Below are 12621 nucleotides of genomic sequence, written 5' to 3'. Positions count from 1 at the left end.
ATATAGTTTAGTATCATTCAATTACATGCGAGCATTGGTGATTACATTGTTTTACATCTGACTTCAACCTGATTTCTGTTTCAAAGATTAGACTTCTATCTCCAAATCTAAGTACAGTCTGCTCTTTGCAATATCAAAATGCGACAACAGAATGACAATACTCTACCGTCTTACAACGTGAGGTCCTTACGGTAAAGTACACCGTCCTATAGATGAAGGTTCTGTAAGATTCTTTGCCAATTTTTAACATATTGGTTGACATAGCTTTTGCGAGGAACATATAGATGACCATACTATTTCAGCTATGCACACGATGTGACTCTTGTATATTTTTTATATTGCTGGCTAGAGGGGATGAATCACCAAATATTGTCCAGGGCATAACCTACCTCAACTTGTCCAAGTGTTGCACCGCTCGCATCCGTAGCGCTCACTGCGTTCCGCTTCGTGATACCCGTTGCCATGACCGCCCTTCCAGCTCCTCGAGGAGACTCTGCCTTGTCGACGGGAGGGGGAGCCGATGCGGAGGAGGGTGGAGGAGGGGTCAGGTATGGATGGGGTGGTACTGGTAGCGTCTCCTTAATGTTGAAGACGGGCTCCTTGGGCACGTTCAGCCGGGGAACGGGGCTGCTACTGGGTCGGAGCATACCTGGATAGCGATGGAGGAAAGAGGGAGAAGGAGAAGGAGAGGAAGGGAGGGAGAGAGAGAGAGAGAGAGAGAGAGAGAAAGGGAGAGAGAGATACCTGGTGATACTTTGTAGTTAAAGACGTCGATGAAAGGATCTTACAATATTAATAGCTACATTAATTATATTGCGCACATATTCATCCCACGGTATGCTCAAGGCAACTTCAAAGTACTATTATTATCATGGCTGTAGCACAGCTGCCCTAAGGCGCTAAAAGCATACAAGGGCAAAATAAATCATACCGGGGGGGGGGGGGTGTTTCATAAAGAGTTCGTAAAGTTAAGCATGACTTTACGAACCAATTGTATATGAAGTGACAGATAGGATGCCCAAAGTTTTTTCTGATATTTCCAATAACCTCAATTAGATTATGTCAAATAATACTATTTGCATTAGAAATGGTTGTTATAATAAGAAAGTTAATCTACATCTGCACAGTTCAACTTAATAAATAATAATCAATAATCAATGAGCATCCCATTCGGCTTTTCATATACAAGTCGTTCGTAAAGTCATGCGTAACTTTACGAACAGCTTTATGAAACACCCCCAGGTACTATTACACCAGGGCCCCGTTGCACAAAACTTACCATTGATGGTAACTTTGCCATCATTGGTAACTACCATGGAAACCTTGATTTTGATTGGCTGTTGAGCCCTGTTACCATGGTAGTTGCCATTGATGGCAAAGTTACCATCAATGGTAAGTTTTATGCAACAGGGCCCAGGTTGGAGAGTGGCAAATGTAGATAAATGATCTGCCAAAGGACGGTAGTGCCGCAGCGAGGCTCGAACCGCGAACTATGTGATCCATAGTGATTCACCAGACCACGACACGTCATCAGCCTGACCTGCATCAGATTTCCCATACACTATCAAGATTTAAGACGTAAATTACAAAGTTTTAAGCAGGACTGCACTACTTGTAGCTACTTGCGCCCTCTATATAGCCAACAATACAAAGCGGTACCGTTGATCCCCATGGTCCCCTTTTGCTTACGTTAATTGAGAGCTGAGTTGGTGAGAAAACAACCTGCCAGTGACCACGCAGGGAGGTCTAATCCCTCCTGGCCAAACACGTGCAGATAGGCTTTAAAGCTTGCTATAGCAGAAGTAGCAGTGCGTATTGTCTGTTATTGAGATTTTATAGCTGTAAATCAATCTCGTCCAATCAATCAGTCATCCAATCTCTTAATCTGTCTGTCTGTCTATTTTACTATAAATCAATCGGATTTGATTAATTTGTTTTGGGACCGACGCAACATCATCTTTAGAATTTATAGAACCAGTTGGATAGCTGAAAAGGATTTAAAAGTGAATTAAAAGATGTAATTTACCTATTTCATTGCCGGTTTTTTCACTTGTTTGGACAGGGATGAACCGCGTGTACATCTCATAGCCCGGAGACCGCTTCTGTGATTTGCGCAGATCGCTGAAATGACGCTGAAGAGATTTCACGATGTCCCCACCGGAAACGTGCTGGTTGGTCTTCTATTTGAAGGAAGATGGTGAGAGAGAGAGAGAGAGAGAGAGGGGGGGGGGGGGTGGGAGGAAGATGGACATATTTTGAAAGATTAAGTGTGAAAGAAAACAGTGAGATATAAAGAGAGAAAGAGAGAGAGGGAGGGGGTGGGTGGGTAAGTGAGGGAGAGATAAATATTTGGATAGATTATATGTGAAAGAGAAACGGAGGGAAAGATGGGGAGACAATATTGGAGATGTAAAACAAAAACGTGTGAGGTTAATAATAAGAATCTTCATGTCGAGCTTATCTATCATGATTTCTATAGAACATACAATAGCGTATCGAAACTGCCCCTGACTAGATTTCTCGAAAAAAGAAAGTGTTTAAAGCTTAATTATCAGCACAGAAAATTCAAGTTCTTTTAATAAACGTAGCCCAAATATTCACGAGGTAATGTATTTCGTAGTTGAGTAATACCACATTTTCTTCAGCGACATTTGATCTGGGATTTTTCCCCATCAACTTGAAGTTCGAATTTCGCCTTCTATAAGGAACTGACAGCTGAGGATCGGCTGTGACCAGAGAATGTATATTACAATTTGCATTTGCCCTTCCACGCTCTTAGTCTAGAAAATAAATCGAGGCCTTCAGAAGGTGATCCGACATTATTTTGCTTATTTGGGGTATAAGGCTGGAAGAATAGGTTACAGATTAGATAAAGTGTTTTGTACAGACTTGAAGTTAGGGTTAGTGTAGGATAATGATCGTATAGAGCGATCTTCGCTGAAGAACGTTTTGTAAAACTCTCCAATCTTCAGTATTGCAATACCTTCTCTCGAATGGCTTCATTCACCAGACTGTTCATGGCCTGTTCTGAGATATCAACGACCCGTCGTAGAGGGCTTGTTTTTCTTGAGGCGGTATCAGCAGATTGGATGCGGCTATGGCTGGGAGGGTGGCCTGATATTGATAGAGAGAGAGAGAGAGAGAGAGAGGGGGGGGGGGCATGCGGATGGATGTGATAGAGAGGATGGCGAGGAGGAGTGAAATGGAAAGGGGAAGTGGTTGATGAGATGTGCACACATGAATAATGGTAAAGAGTGTACATGAGAGAGAGAGAGAGAGAGAGAGAGAGAAAGAGGGGGAAGGGGAGAGAGAGAGGGATATAGAAGGGAGAGATGAGATTTTTAGGGTATGTACTGAAAGATACTATAGAGAGAGAGAAGCTATAAGGATCAGAATGTGAAAGAGAGAGAGATAGCTATTTTTTTTAAACTGAAATATATTGTGAAAATAATAGAAATGAAAATTAGAAAGTGAAATAGAGAGAGGGCCATCTTTTAAAACATTAAAACGGATAAACAGACAGAATTGCATAATTCCAGGAGTCACTATAGATACATTTTTTTTAAACAGATATAGATGAGTACATGTTGAGTAGAATGTACATGTATGGCAAGTAGACAAGACAAAATGAAACGTCAATCACAATGAACACCGTGCATAAATAGATGATGAAGTGAGAACAAAAAGTTGACCATGTTAATGAAATTATTTGTCTAATATAAAACATGACAAAAGAGAGGAAAAACTAAATTATATAATTACCTAAGAAGTTGTTTTTGGCATAACCATAGGTCGGCATCCGACAATGCTGATGACCGTCCTTGTTGTTTTGCGACAATCGGTTGGCGCCAAATTTCTGGATGAATTTCGACGGTGCGTCGTCTGCTTGGAAGTTGGGCGCGTTAACCCGAGCTGAACGGTAACCTCGGTTTTGAATATTGGCACTTTGTCGGGAAGAATGCTCAGGAGATCGTCTGCAAGAACAAAAAGAAATGGAAAAACGGTAAAATATTTGGGCATGATGGGGGGGGGGGGGGGTATTTAGAGGTACCGTTTAGTTGTACCAAAGACTTTAAGGTTAATCAGGAAAATTAGACATGATACGTCACAGTGTGTTTTACTGATGAAAACTTCTTAACTCTTCTATTTTGAATCGGTTTTTGTACACACTTTCAATATTCTACCCCTCATTTTCTGGTTTTATTTAAACCAACTGAATATTAGGGTGGAATTCCCCTTAATGGCCCGGTCCCACTGGCCGATGGACACAAAACGTATGCATAACGGACACAGCGGACGAGCAAAATTTCGGGTGTGGCTCCATCCGTTTTCATCCGCTCCAGAAATGGACAAAATTTGCAAAAATTTGCGAAAACAGAACGGAAAATAACGGACGTGGGTAGTATGTAGCGGGGATGTTAAACGGATGTTCATCGGAAGCCTAGCGGATGAAAGCGGATGGAAGTGGATGACAGATTTGAATACTTTATATACGAGATGCATACGCTTACATCCTTTCTATTTCCGTGCTACTAACGATGTATAGACGTTCCATGTACCTTATCTTTCCTCCCTCTTTCCGTTTTCAGCTGCAGCGGATGTGAGTTGCGAGGATGCCCAGAGGATGCAGAGAGGACACAGCGGATGTTCAATGGACGATAACGGACAATAGAACGTTTGTTGCTCGTATTTGTCGCGGATTTACATCGTACACGGCGGAAGTTCATCCGTTCTAAAAGTTTTGTGCAGTTCAAAACTTTTTGCGCGGATGAAATCACAGTGGACGGATGCTCGATGGATAGAGCGTATGAAACACGTGTGCAATGAGTACACAACGGATGCATAGCGTTTTCCAACGGACTGCAAGATTTTTTTTTACGTTTTACATCCTCTTTGCATCCGTAAGTGCAGTGGGACCGGGCCTTTAGGTTCTGCTTGTGTCCAACGGCACTCCAACGGCAAGTCCAAATCTAGTATTGTATTCGCACGCGTCATTTTCATTCTATAAATAAACTGATATGCTGATAAAAATGAGTGAAAGAAAAGACTGCTCACTAAAAGACAAACGCGAGTCGGTATAAATATAATCTTGATGTAATTATAAGATTGTTCTCTCCTAGTAACTTGCCTGATGGGTCGTTTTTGGAGCGCCCTCTGCGGCATCTCGTCGTACATTTTAAACTTCTGTCCTCTGACTTCACGATCGGTCAGCTCAACCGTAGTCCTTCTACAAACCGGTGACTCCGGTGACTTGCAGACCGCATTTTTCCTTTCCTTTTCTCCTTTCTTTTTATTCTGGCCATTTCTCTTTACCGGGACACCATTCTTTAGTAGTTTCGCGAAGGTACCCCCTTTGTTGTCAGAGCATCGCAAGATCGCAAAATTACTCACGATGGGGGTATTTTCTTTCTTGCAATGTATGGATGCGATGGACGGGTGGAGAAGCGAGCGTGGAGAAGGGACGGTGATGGATGAAGTGGTGCTCGCAGAATATACTCTACACGGCTCCTTTTTCTTTTTCTTGGAGGTCGAATTAAATCTTCCTGCGATGGCCTTCGATGGCATCGGGGTAGACGCGTCATCACTTTGAGTTGTGTGTTCATCGGACTCCAGGGTAGGTGGATATAGTTTGGTGGTAAGTACGAGTTCGTTATCAGTGTCACGTGTTCTCGGTGTGCTGTACGGCGTAGCCGCAGGTCGCCCACCCGACGACCTTTGACCGTCTTGTAAGAACTCCCGGTGCGCCACACAAAGTCGAACCTCCTTCATCTTGTCTTTACCCGACTCGGCTGTTTTCACGCAATCGACTGTCTTCGAAGCCGCACCCTCGGTAGTTATCGGTGTCCCCACCAAGTGGTATCCATGGTAATTGTGATGTTTCCCCGAAAAATTCTTAGACATGTCCCCAACGTTCACGTCCTGTGCTCTGTCATTAGTCCCGTCGTCTGTGCAGGGAATTTGCTTCTCTTTCAGCGCGCGTTTTTGCTCTTTCTGCAAGCCGTTATTTTTCTCCAGCGTCGATCCACAGAACGATACGCGCACGTTGGTAATCGGTTTAAACGTTTTCTGCTTCATACACCCACCGCGTGGTTTGGGCCCACTTCTCACACGGCCTTTTGAATGTAAATTTGCCCAAGGTACACTGGGTGACTTGCTGTCATCCAAGTCCGCATTGCTTGTCGGCAGGCTCTCGAAGGAAGGGACGGGTACAAGGATATGGTCGGTTGATGCGTCTAGAAGGTCTGCGTGCGCGTAAACGTATTCTTGGTGGGTGTCGACAGGCCTGTTCCCGGGGTGCTCATACGGTAGGACGTCTGGGCCTTGACACGGTTTGCCGTCGTTGCGTTCCCCAGTGGACGACTTTTCTGTTTGAATAAACAGACACAAAACACATTTGATTAGACAATTACACAAATGTCACGTAATGTAACCATGTATGCGATTTTACATTACAAATTGAAGAGCGCTTCTGTAAAGAAAAATCGAAGAAAAATAATGAAAACAGAACGTTGAAATCTGTGGGTGAATAAAGAAAAATTAGATTGAAGTAGATAAAGGAAACAAACATTAAAAACAAACTGTCTCATTTATCGACCTGGAACAATATACTGAAAAAAGAAAGCACCCCACCCCCCCCCCCCCCCCGACAAAAAACATGATTCCTTACCTTTGCACATGGCGGTGGTAGGCCAGTTCTTTGTGCCCAAGAAGTCTGCTCCTCTTCGACAACGTCCAGTTCAAAGTCGATTATCTTCTTGTTTTTCCTAAAGATATAATGAATAAGAATAAGATCAAGACTTTCAAGGGAAATTTTACTTCAATATCCGCAATACATGAGAAAATCATAAAAGTGGGTTTCTGACATCAACAAAAATCCTAGTATGAACTTCATAATTTTGCACAATATTCGTCTGAAAAGAACCCGGCATCGCTCATTGAAATTGTAAGATACGGTCGCACGTTACACGACCCAAATACAACCCACATGCAAGAAGGTCTTTACCATTAGATCGGAAAAACCAGACACTGAGAAGTGTCTCCTTCTTATCGAAACTACTTATAAAGTTGAGAAAAGGCCAAATCGGATATTTTGTTGATTTCAGTTGATTCCTAGATTAACTATATTTTTGGACATACCTATCGGGAGACTTCATGCTCGGTTGCACCATGGTGACAACTGTGGGTGTACGGACGCCGTCCGATGAATCTATATGGACAGAAAATACAGGAAGAACATAAAGAGGTAGGATTATAAAACACATTTTTAATCGAAGATGAAGTTATGCCCCAAAATTGTATTTCGGGGACCCGTTTCATAAAGCCTTTTTTTCAATGAAAAATGACAAAAATCAGTGACAGATCTGCTGATAACCAATCAGAAGCAAGGATTTAATTAGCTTGTGACAAAAACTGTAATTTGTCACTGATGCCAATTTTTGTGAAATGATATATAGATATGGATACTCTAATTGGGAGATTATACCTGCCTTACAATGTATGGGTGATATCATAATGACTTTGGAAGTAGAAGTGGGGTGACGAAAATAACATTGGGATTAATAATAAGGGTGACGAAAATGACTTTGGAGGAAATAATGATAGTGACGTTGGAGACTTTGGAGGTACTATGACAAACGGCGAAGATGACTTTAGAGCTAATAGTGGGGGCGAAAAAATATACGGAGGTGACGAAAATCAATTTAGAGGTACTAGTTGGGTGACTAAAATGATTCTGGAGGTAACAATGGTAGTGACGAAGAAGACGCTGGAGGTGATGGTGGGGGTGACGAAAATGACTTTGGAGGTAATAGTAGGGGTGACGAAGATGACTTTGGAGGTAATATATAGTAGGGGTGACGAAGATGACTTTGGAGGTAATAGTAGGGGTGACGAAGATAACTTTGGAGGTAATAGTAGGGGTGACGAAGATGACTTTGGAGGTAATATATAGTAGGGGTGACGAAGATGACTTTGGAGGTAATAGTAGGGGTGACGAAGATGACTGTGGAGGTAATAGTAGGGGTGACAGAGATGACTTTGGAGGTAATAGTAGGGGTGACGAAGATGACTTTGGAGGTGATACTAGGGGTGACGAAGATGACTTTGGAGTTAAAAGTAAGGGTGACAAAGATGACTTTGGAGGTAATAGTAGGGATGACGAAGATGACTTTGGAGGTAATAGTAGGGATGACGAAGATGACTTTGGAGGTGATAGTAGGGGTGACGAAGATGACTTTGGAGGTAATAGTAGGGGTGACAAAGATGACTTTGGAGGTAATAGTAGGGTTAACGAAGATGACTTTGGAGGTAATAGTAGGGGTGACGAAGATGACTTTGGAGGTAATAGTAGGGATGACGAAGATGACTTTGGAGGTGATAGTAGGGATGACGAAGATGACTTTGGAGGTAATAGTAGGGATGACGAAGATGACTTTGGAGGTGATAGTAGGGGTGACGAAGATGACTTTGGAGGTAATAGTAGGGATGACGAAGATGACTTTGGAGGTAATAGTAGGGGTGACGAAGATGACTTTGGAGGTGATAGTAGGGGTGACGAAGATGACTTTGGAGGTAATAGTAGGGATGACGAAGATGACTTTGGAGGTGATAGTAGGGGTGACGAAGATGACTTTGGAGGTAATAGTAGGGGTGACAAAGATGACTTTGGAGGTAATAGTAGGGTTAACGAAGATGACTTTGGAGGTGATAGTAGGGATGACGAAGATGACTTTGGAGGTAATAGTAGGGGTGACGAAGATGACTTTGAAGGTAATAGTAGCGACGGTGGTGGCAAATTTGGTGGTAGTACATAGATAGAATGAAAAGATTACAATGACGGACTGACTGAACTAGCAAACATTTCAGAAACTATTCATCTCTCATTACCTGCGTAAGCGCTACCAGGCCTAGCACTGGAGGATCGACTTCCCGCTCGTGAACCCGTTCTCGACCGGGCGCTGTCCGCCGGCGTTGGCGTTTGGGGTGTCGGGGGTCTGGTGTGTTCGCCGGTCCACACGCCTCGCTTGATCAAGCGCTCCTCCATGAGGATGTTGAAGATAGCGCTGACGTCGTCGAGCTTGTTCTCGAGGACGACGTCCTGGATCTTATCCGGTTTGACCTTGAGGCGTAAAGCCATATCCTCTATAACCTATCCAGGAATAGCAAAATATTAATTTTAAGTTTTGTGTAGAAAGGTTAGACTAAAATCGTAGTCATACTTAGGTTCTTTGTTCCACTGCATATACTCCTCACTTAGCCTCTGGACAAAACACATAACCATAACTCGAAACCTAAATTAAAACCCAATCACAACGCCATCCCTGACATAAATTTGCCTAAATCGGCCCGGGGCTAACGTCAGGTCTCCCATAGTTCATAAAAACTGCAGTCAGACAGGCGTTCGGGGCGGGTTTGGGGGGGGGGGGGGCTTGGTTTGGGAGGGGGAGGGGTGCGGCTCCTGATAATTTTGAAAAATTGGTTAACTGCCACAGGTTCACCTAATAATCTGGCAGTGAGGTTTATTCATATGGTTGATACCTTAGTGACAAATTAATACTTCACTAGTGTGTCAACGTTTTCGCTACATATTTCAGCTAGAGACACCAATCGTCCAGACGAAGCTGGGCCCGCAAGCTCGTGCGCGGGAAGGCATGAAGTTACATCTTTGTTCCTACCTCTGCTCTAAGGTCCAGGTCCTGAGGCGGGGTCTGGAACGGACAGAACGGTTCCTGGCCCTCACACGTGATCCAGGCATGACGCTCGATATCTAATAGTGGCAGTCTATCCTCAGGTGTAGGTTCGATGCATCCGTGTAACATGTCTTTGCAGTCTGGGGTTGTACATGTAAAAAAAAAAGAGAACGGAAAACTTGATACGTCTAACAAAAAGAGCACATTTTCAAACAATGACCACATGACAGGGGCCCTAAAAACAGAGTAGGGCATTACGGGTTAATCTTCAAATATTCTTTCGACAAAGACGAAGGCGCTACAACCTTCCGAATGTCTATGAACAATGACGTCAGAAAAGTTAAGTCGAGTCACACCGTTAAAGGTATTACAAAGTTTTGGTATGAGGTCATGAATTTAGATTAAATTAACATATTGGAAGCATATGCGTTCCTACAGTATTCATTGATCGTTGTCGCGGTTGAAATCGAGTCTAAAGTTATGAAATTATAAATAATAAACTCTTTATGTCGTATAGCTCCCTCTCAAGGTCAAGATATTAATTTAGCTACGAAACAATGTTTAATGACTAAAATCGACCTATTACCTATTCCCGTTTGGAAATTATATATCACAATTACATATTCTGAGATTAAAATGGTCGCAGTTACCATTGTACGGCCATATAGGCGTCATTTGAAATTTATCTAAATTTACCGGGAGCACCGGTAAATTTGTATATTCAATTTTTCTCGAAAACAGAAGTGTTTTAGGGGCTAATATTTTTAGTGCTTATAATACATCCACAGGGGCATCCAAATATATCAAAATTGTAAATATTCACTATCCACCTAATTTTCAAATTTACCAAAACTTTGTATTACCTTTAACGAAGCCTGTAACTGAACTGAATTATTTGGAAATTTGAAGATTTTTTTGTTGTTGAAATCAAAAGTTTAACTCTCGGGAACCACATTTTAATTAGCCATTTCGGCCATATCATGATCTCCCGTTTCCCTGTACTTTTGTTGTGATTATGTTTTATAGGTTGTTTCAGAAAAGGTTATAAATCAATTAATTATGTTATTCCTTCCTTCATTCCCTCATTCATTCATTCTGACTTACTTACCATCAGTTAGATGGGCCATCTCTTTATCATGGACTCCTTTCAACCCTTTCTTGATCTGAAGAAGAAGGTGCTGCCGTCTGTTCTCAGAATGGGGCGTGGTGAAGGGGAGCTTGCCCGTTACCATGGCAAACATAATCACACCTCTGAAATGTAAAGATACAAGAGACACAAAAAATGTCACATATCATCATTCAAATGAGGAGAATTCTGAATATATCGATGGTTTGTGATGATTTTTTTTATTTTTTATTTTAGTCGCCGTGTTACAGCATCTATTTATGCAGCCCTAAATTCAATTCGTCTGGTTTCTTTCGGTACCGTTGATGAGGGGCAACTATAACGAACATAAAAAACCGCCACTACATTTTGGGGGGATTATCTTCATAAGATGATGAAGTAATAAATATTTGGCTGCAGCCAAAGCCCCTTGCCTTATACGCCCATTTATATTTTACTATTGTAAAGGATGTACGATGGCTCAGTGGTAGAGCAGTGGTCTCGTAACCGCGAGGTCCTGGCCTCGAAGTCAAATCAATGCGCTCATGTTCTTTGGTAATGCATTAATCCTTATTACCAAGTCCCTCAGATATGATTGAAAGCCGTCGGTCTCCTGGTTGCTTAAATACAAGCACATACATGCTTTCTTAGCAGTCAGGTAAAACAAATAATCAACCATCAACCCTCGAAATTGTGCACGACATTTGGAGTGAATGTTATCAACGATATTCCTTCATTAAAAAAAGAAGTTACTTACAAACTCCATATATCGACCTCAGGTCCATAATCTCGACCGGCCACATAGAGCTCAGGGGCCGCGTACTCGGGCGATCCGCAGTGGGTCTTGAAGAGCTCTTCAGGTCCACATTGGTTACTCAGACCAAAATCTAAACGAAAAGCGACATAATTTTTGACAGTATGCACATCAGAGAGGGAGAGAGAGAGAGAGAGATAGGTTTCTAAACGAGAGATATTGGCTAAACTGTTAACACGAGATGGCTCAGTGGTAGAGCAATGGTCTCGAAGCCAAGTCGATGCGCTAGTGCCCTTTGGTAAGGCATTAATCGTCATTACCAAGTCCCTCAGCGAGGACTCACAGCTGTCGGTCTCCTGACAAATATACACATGCTTTCTCAGCAGTCAGGTAAAACAAACCATTAAACCATCAAATATCGAATGCAAGAAATCAAACAAACACGTTATTATGATAATTATGTTTTTTTGTGAATTCCTTTGGAAGATTCATCATATAGGGGGGGGGGGGGGTTAAAGAAAACTTCTTCTCGCTGTCTTGGATTCAAAGAAAGACGGCATTACTGATCATTATTTATTCCAAAACAAATCTCGAATATTACGATATCCCAGTTTGCGTATTCACAAGTATGAGCCAATCTGCAAAGAAATGAGATTTCAGGAAACCAAACTGTAGATCATAATCTCACCTATGATTTTCACATTTTCCCTTTGTTTGTCCATCATGATGTTCTCCATCTTCAGATCTCTGAAGGAAAATAAAAAGAAGAAAGATCATATTTGTTATTTTTTATTCAGACACCTAATTAGTCATCATCACAGACAATGTTTAAATATAGCTATTCAGCACAAAATATACCTAATATAAAAACACAAGAATACGTACAGTATACAGCTCGACATGGTTTTGAATATTGTGTTACATATTTGTATCCTTCATGATCATGGTAATACCTATACATCAATCTTTTAAAAATACAATTAAGTGAAATAAATCAGTGTCGGTAATTATATAATTTTCTTAATGTTATAATATGTTTAAATTCCAGAATTGTAAATTTCAAATAAATATGA

General features: G+C 41.8%; 1 protein-coding gene across 4 annotated transcripts in view; it reads right to left on the bottom strand.

Moving 5' to 3' along the window:
- Positions 1-12621, bottom strand: part of LOC100891087 (hormonally up-regulated neu tumor-associated kinase) — a 62299-nt gene that overhangs the window by 729 nt on the left and 48949 nt on the right. For 2 of the 4 annotated variants that reach the window (XM_030983268.1, XM_030983267.1), the window contains exons 4-11: positions 12237-12295; positions 11552-11681; positions 10798-10940; positions 9675-9829; positions 8887-9148; positions 7138-7207; positions 6668-6764; positions 6118-6365 (exon numbers count right to left, since the gene is read on the bottom strand). In XM_030983268.1, coding sequence (XP_030839128.1) covers positions 6234-6365; positions 6668-6764; positions 7138-7207; positions 8887-9148; positions 9675-9829; positions 10798-10940; positions 11552-11681; positions 12237-12295 — 1048 coding nt within the window. In that variant the 3' untranslated portion in view covers positions 6118-6233. Of the gene's footprint in view, positions 1-389; positions 650-2026; positions 2181-2983; positions 3115-3762; positions 3975-5128; positions 6366-6667; positions 6765-7137; positions 7208-8886; positions 9149-9674; positions 9830-10797; positions 10941-11551; positions 11682-12236; positions 12296-12621 lie in introns of those variants that run through there. The other 2 variants (XM_030983266.1, XR_004063763.1) reach the window with 2 other exon arrangements.

Source organism: Strongylocentrotus purpuratus, unplaced genomic scaffold (assembly GCF_000002235.5).
Source record: "Strongylocentrotus purpuratus isolate Spur 01 unplaced genomic scaffold, Spur_5.0 spur5_scaffold_13, whole genome shotgun sequence".
In the NCBI taxonomy this organism is placed as follows: Eukaryota; Metazoa; Echinodermata; class Echinoidea; order Camarodonta; family Strongylocentrotidae; genus Strongylocentrotus; species Strongylocentrotus purpuratus.
Note: the sequence above shows the minus strand (reverse complement) of the source record. Positions and strands in the feature narration are given on the sequence as shown.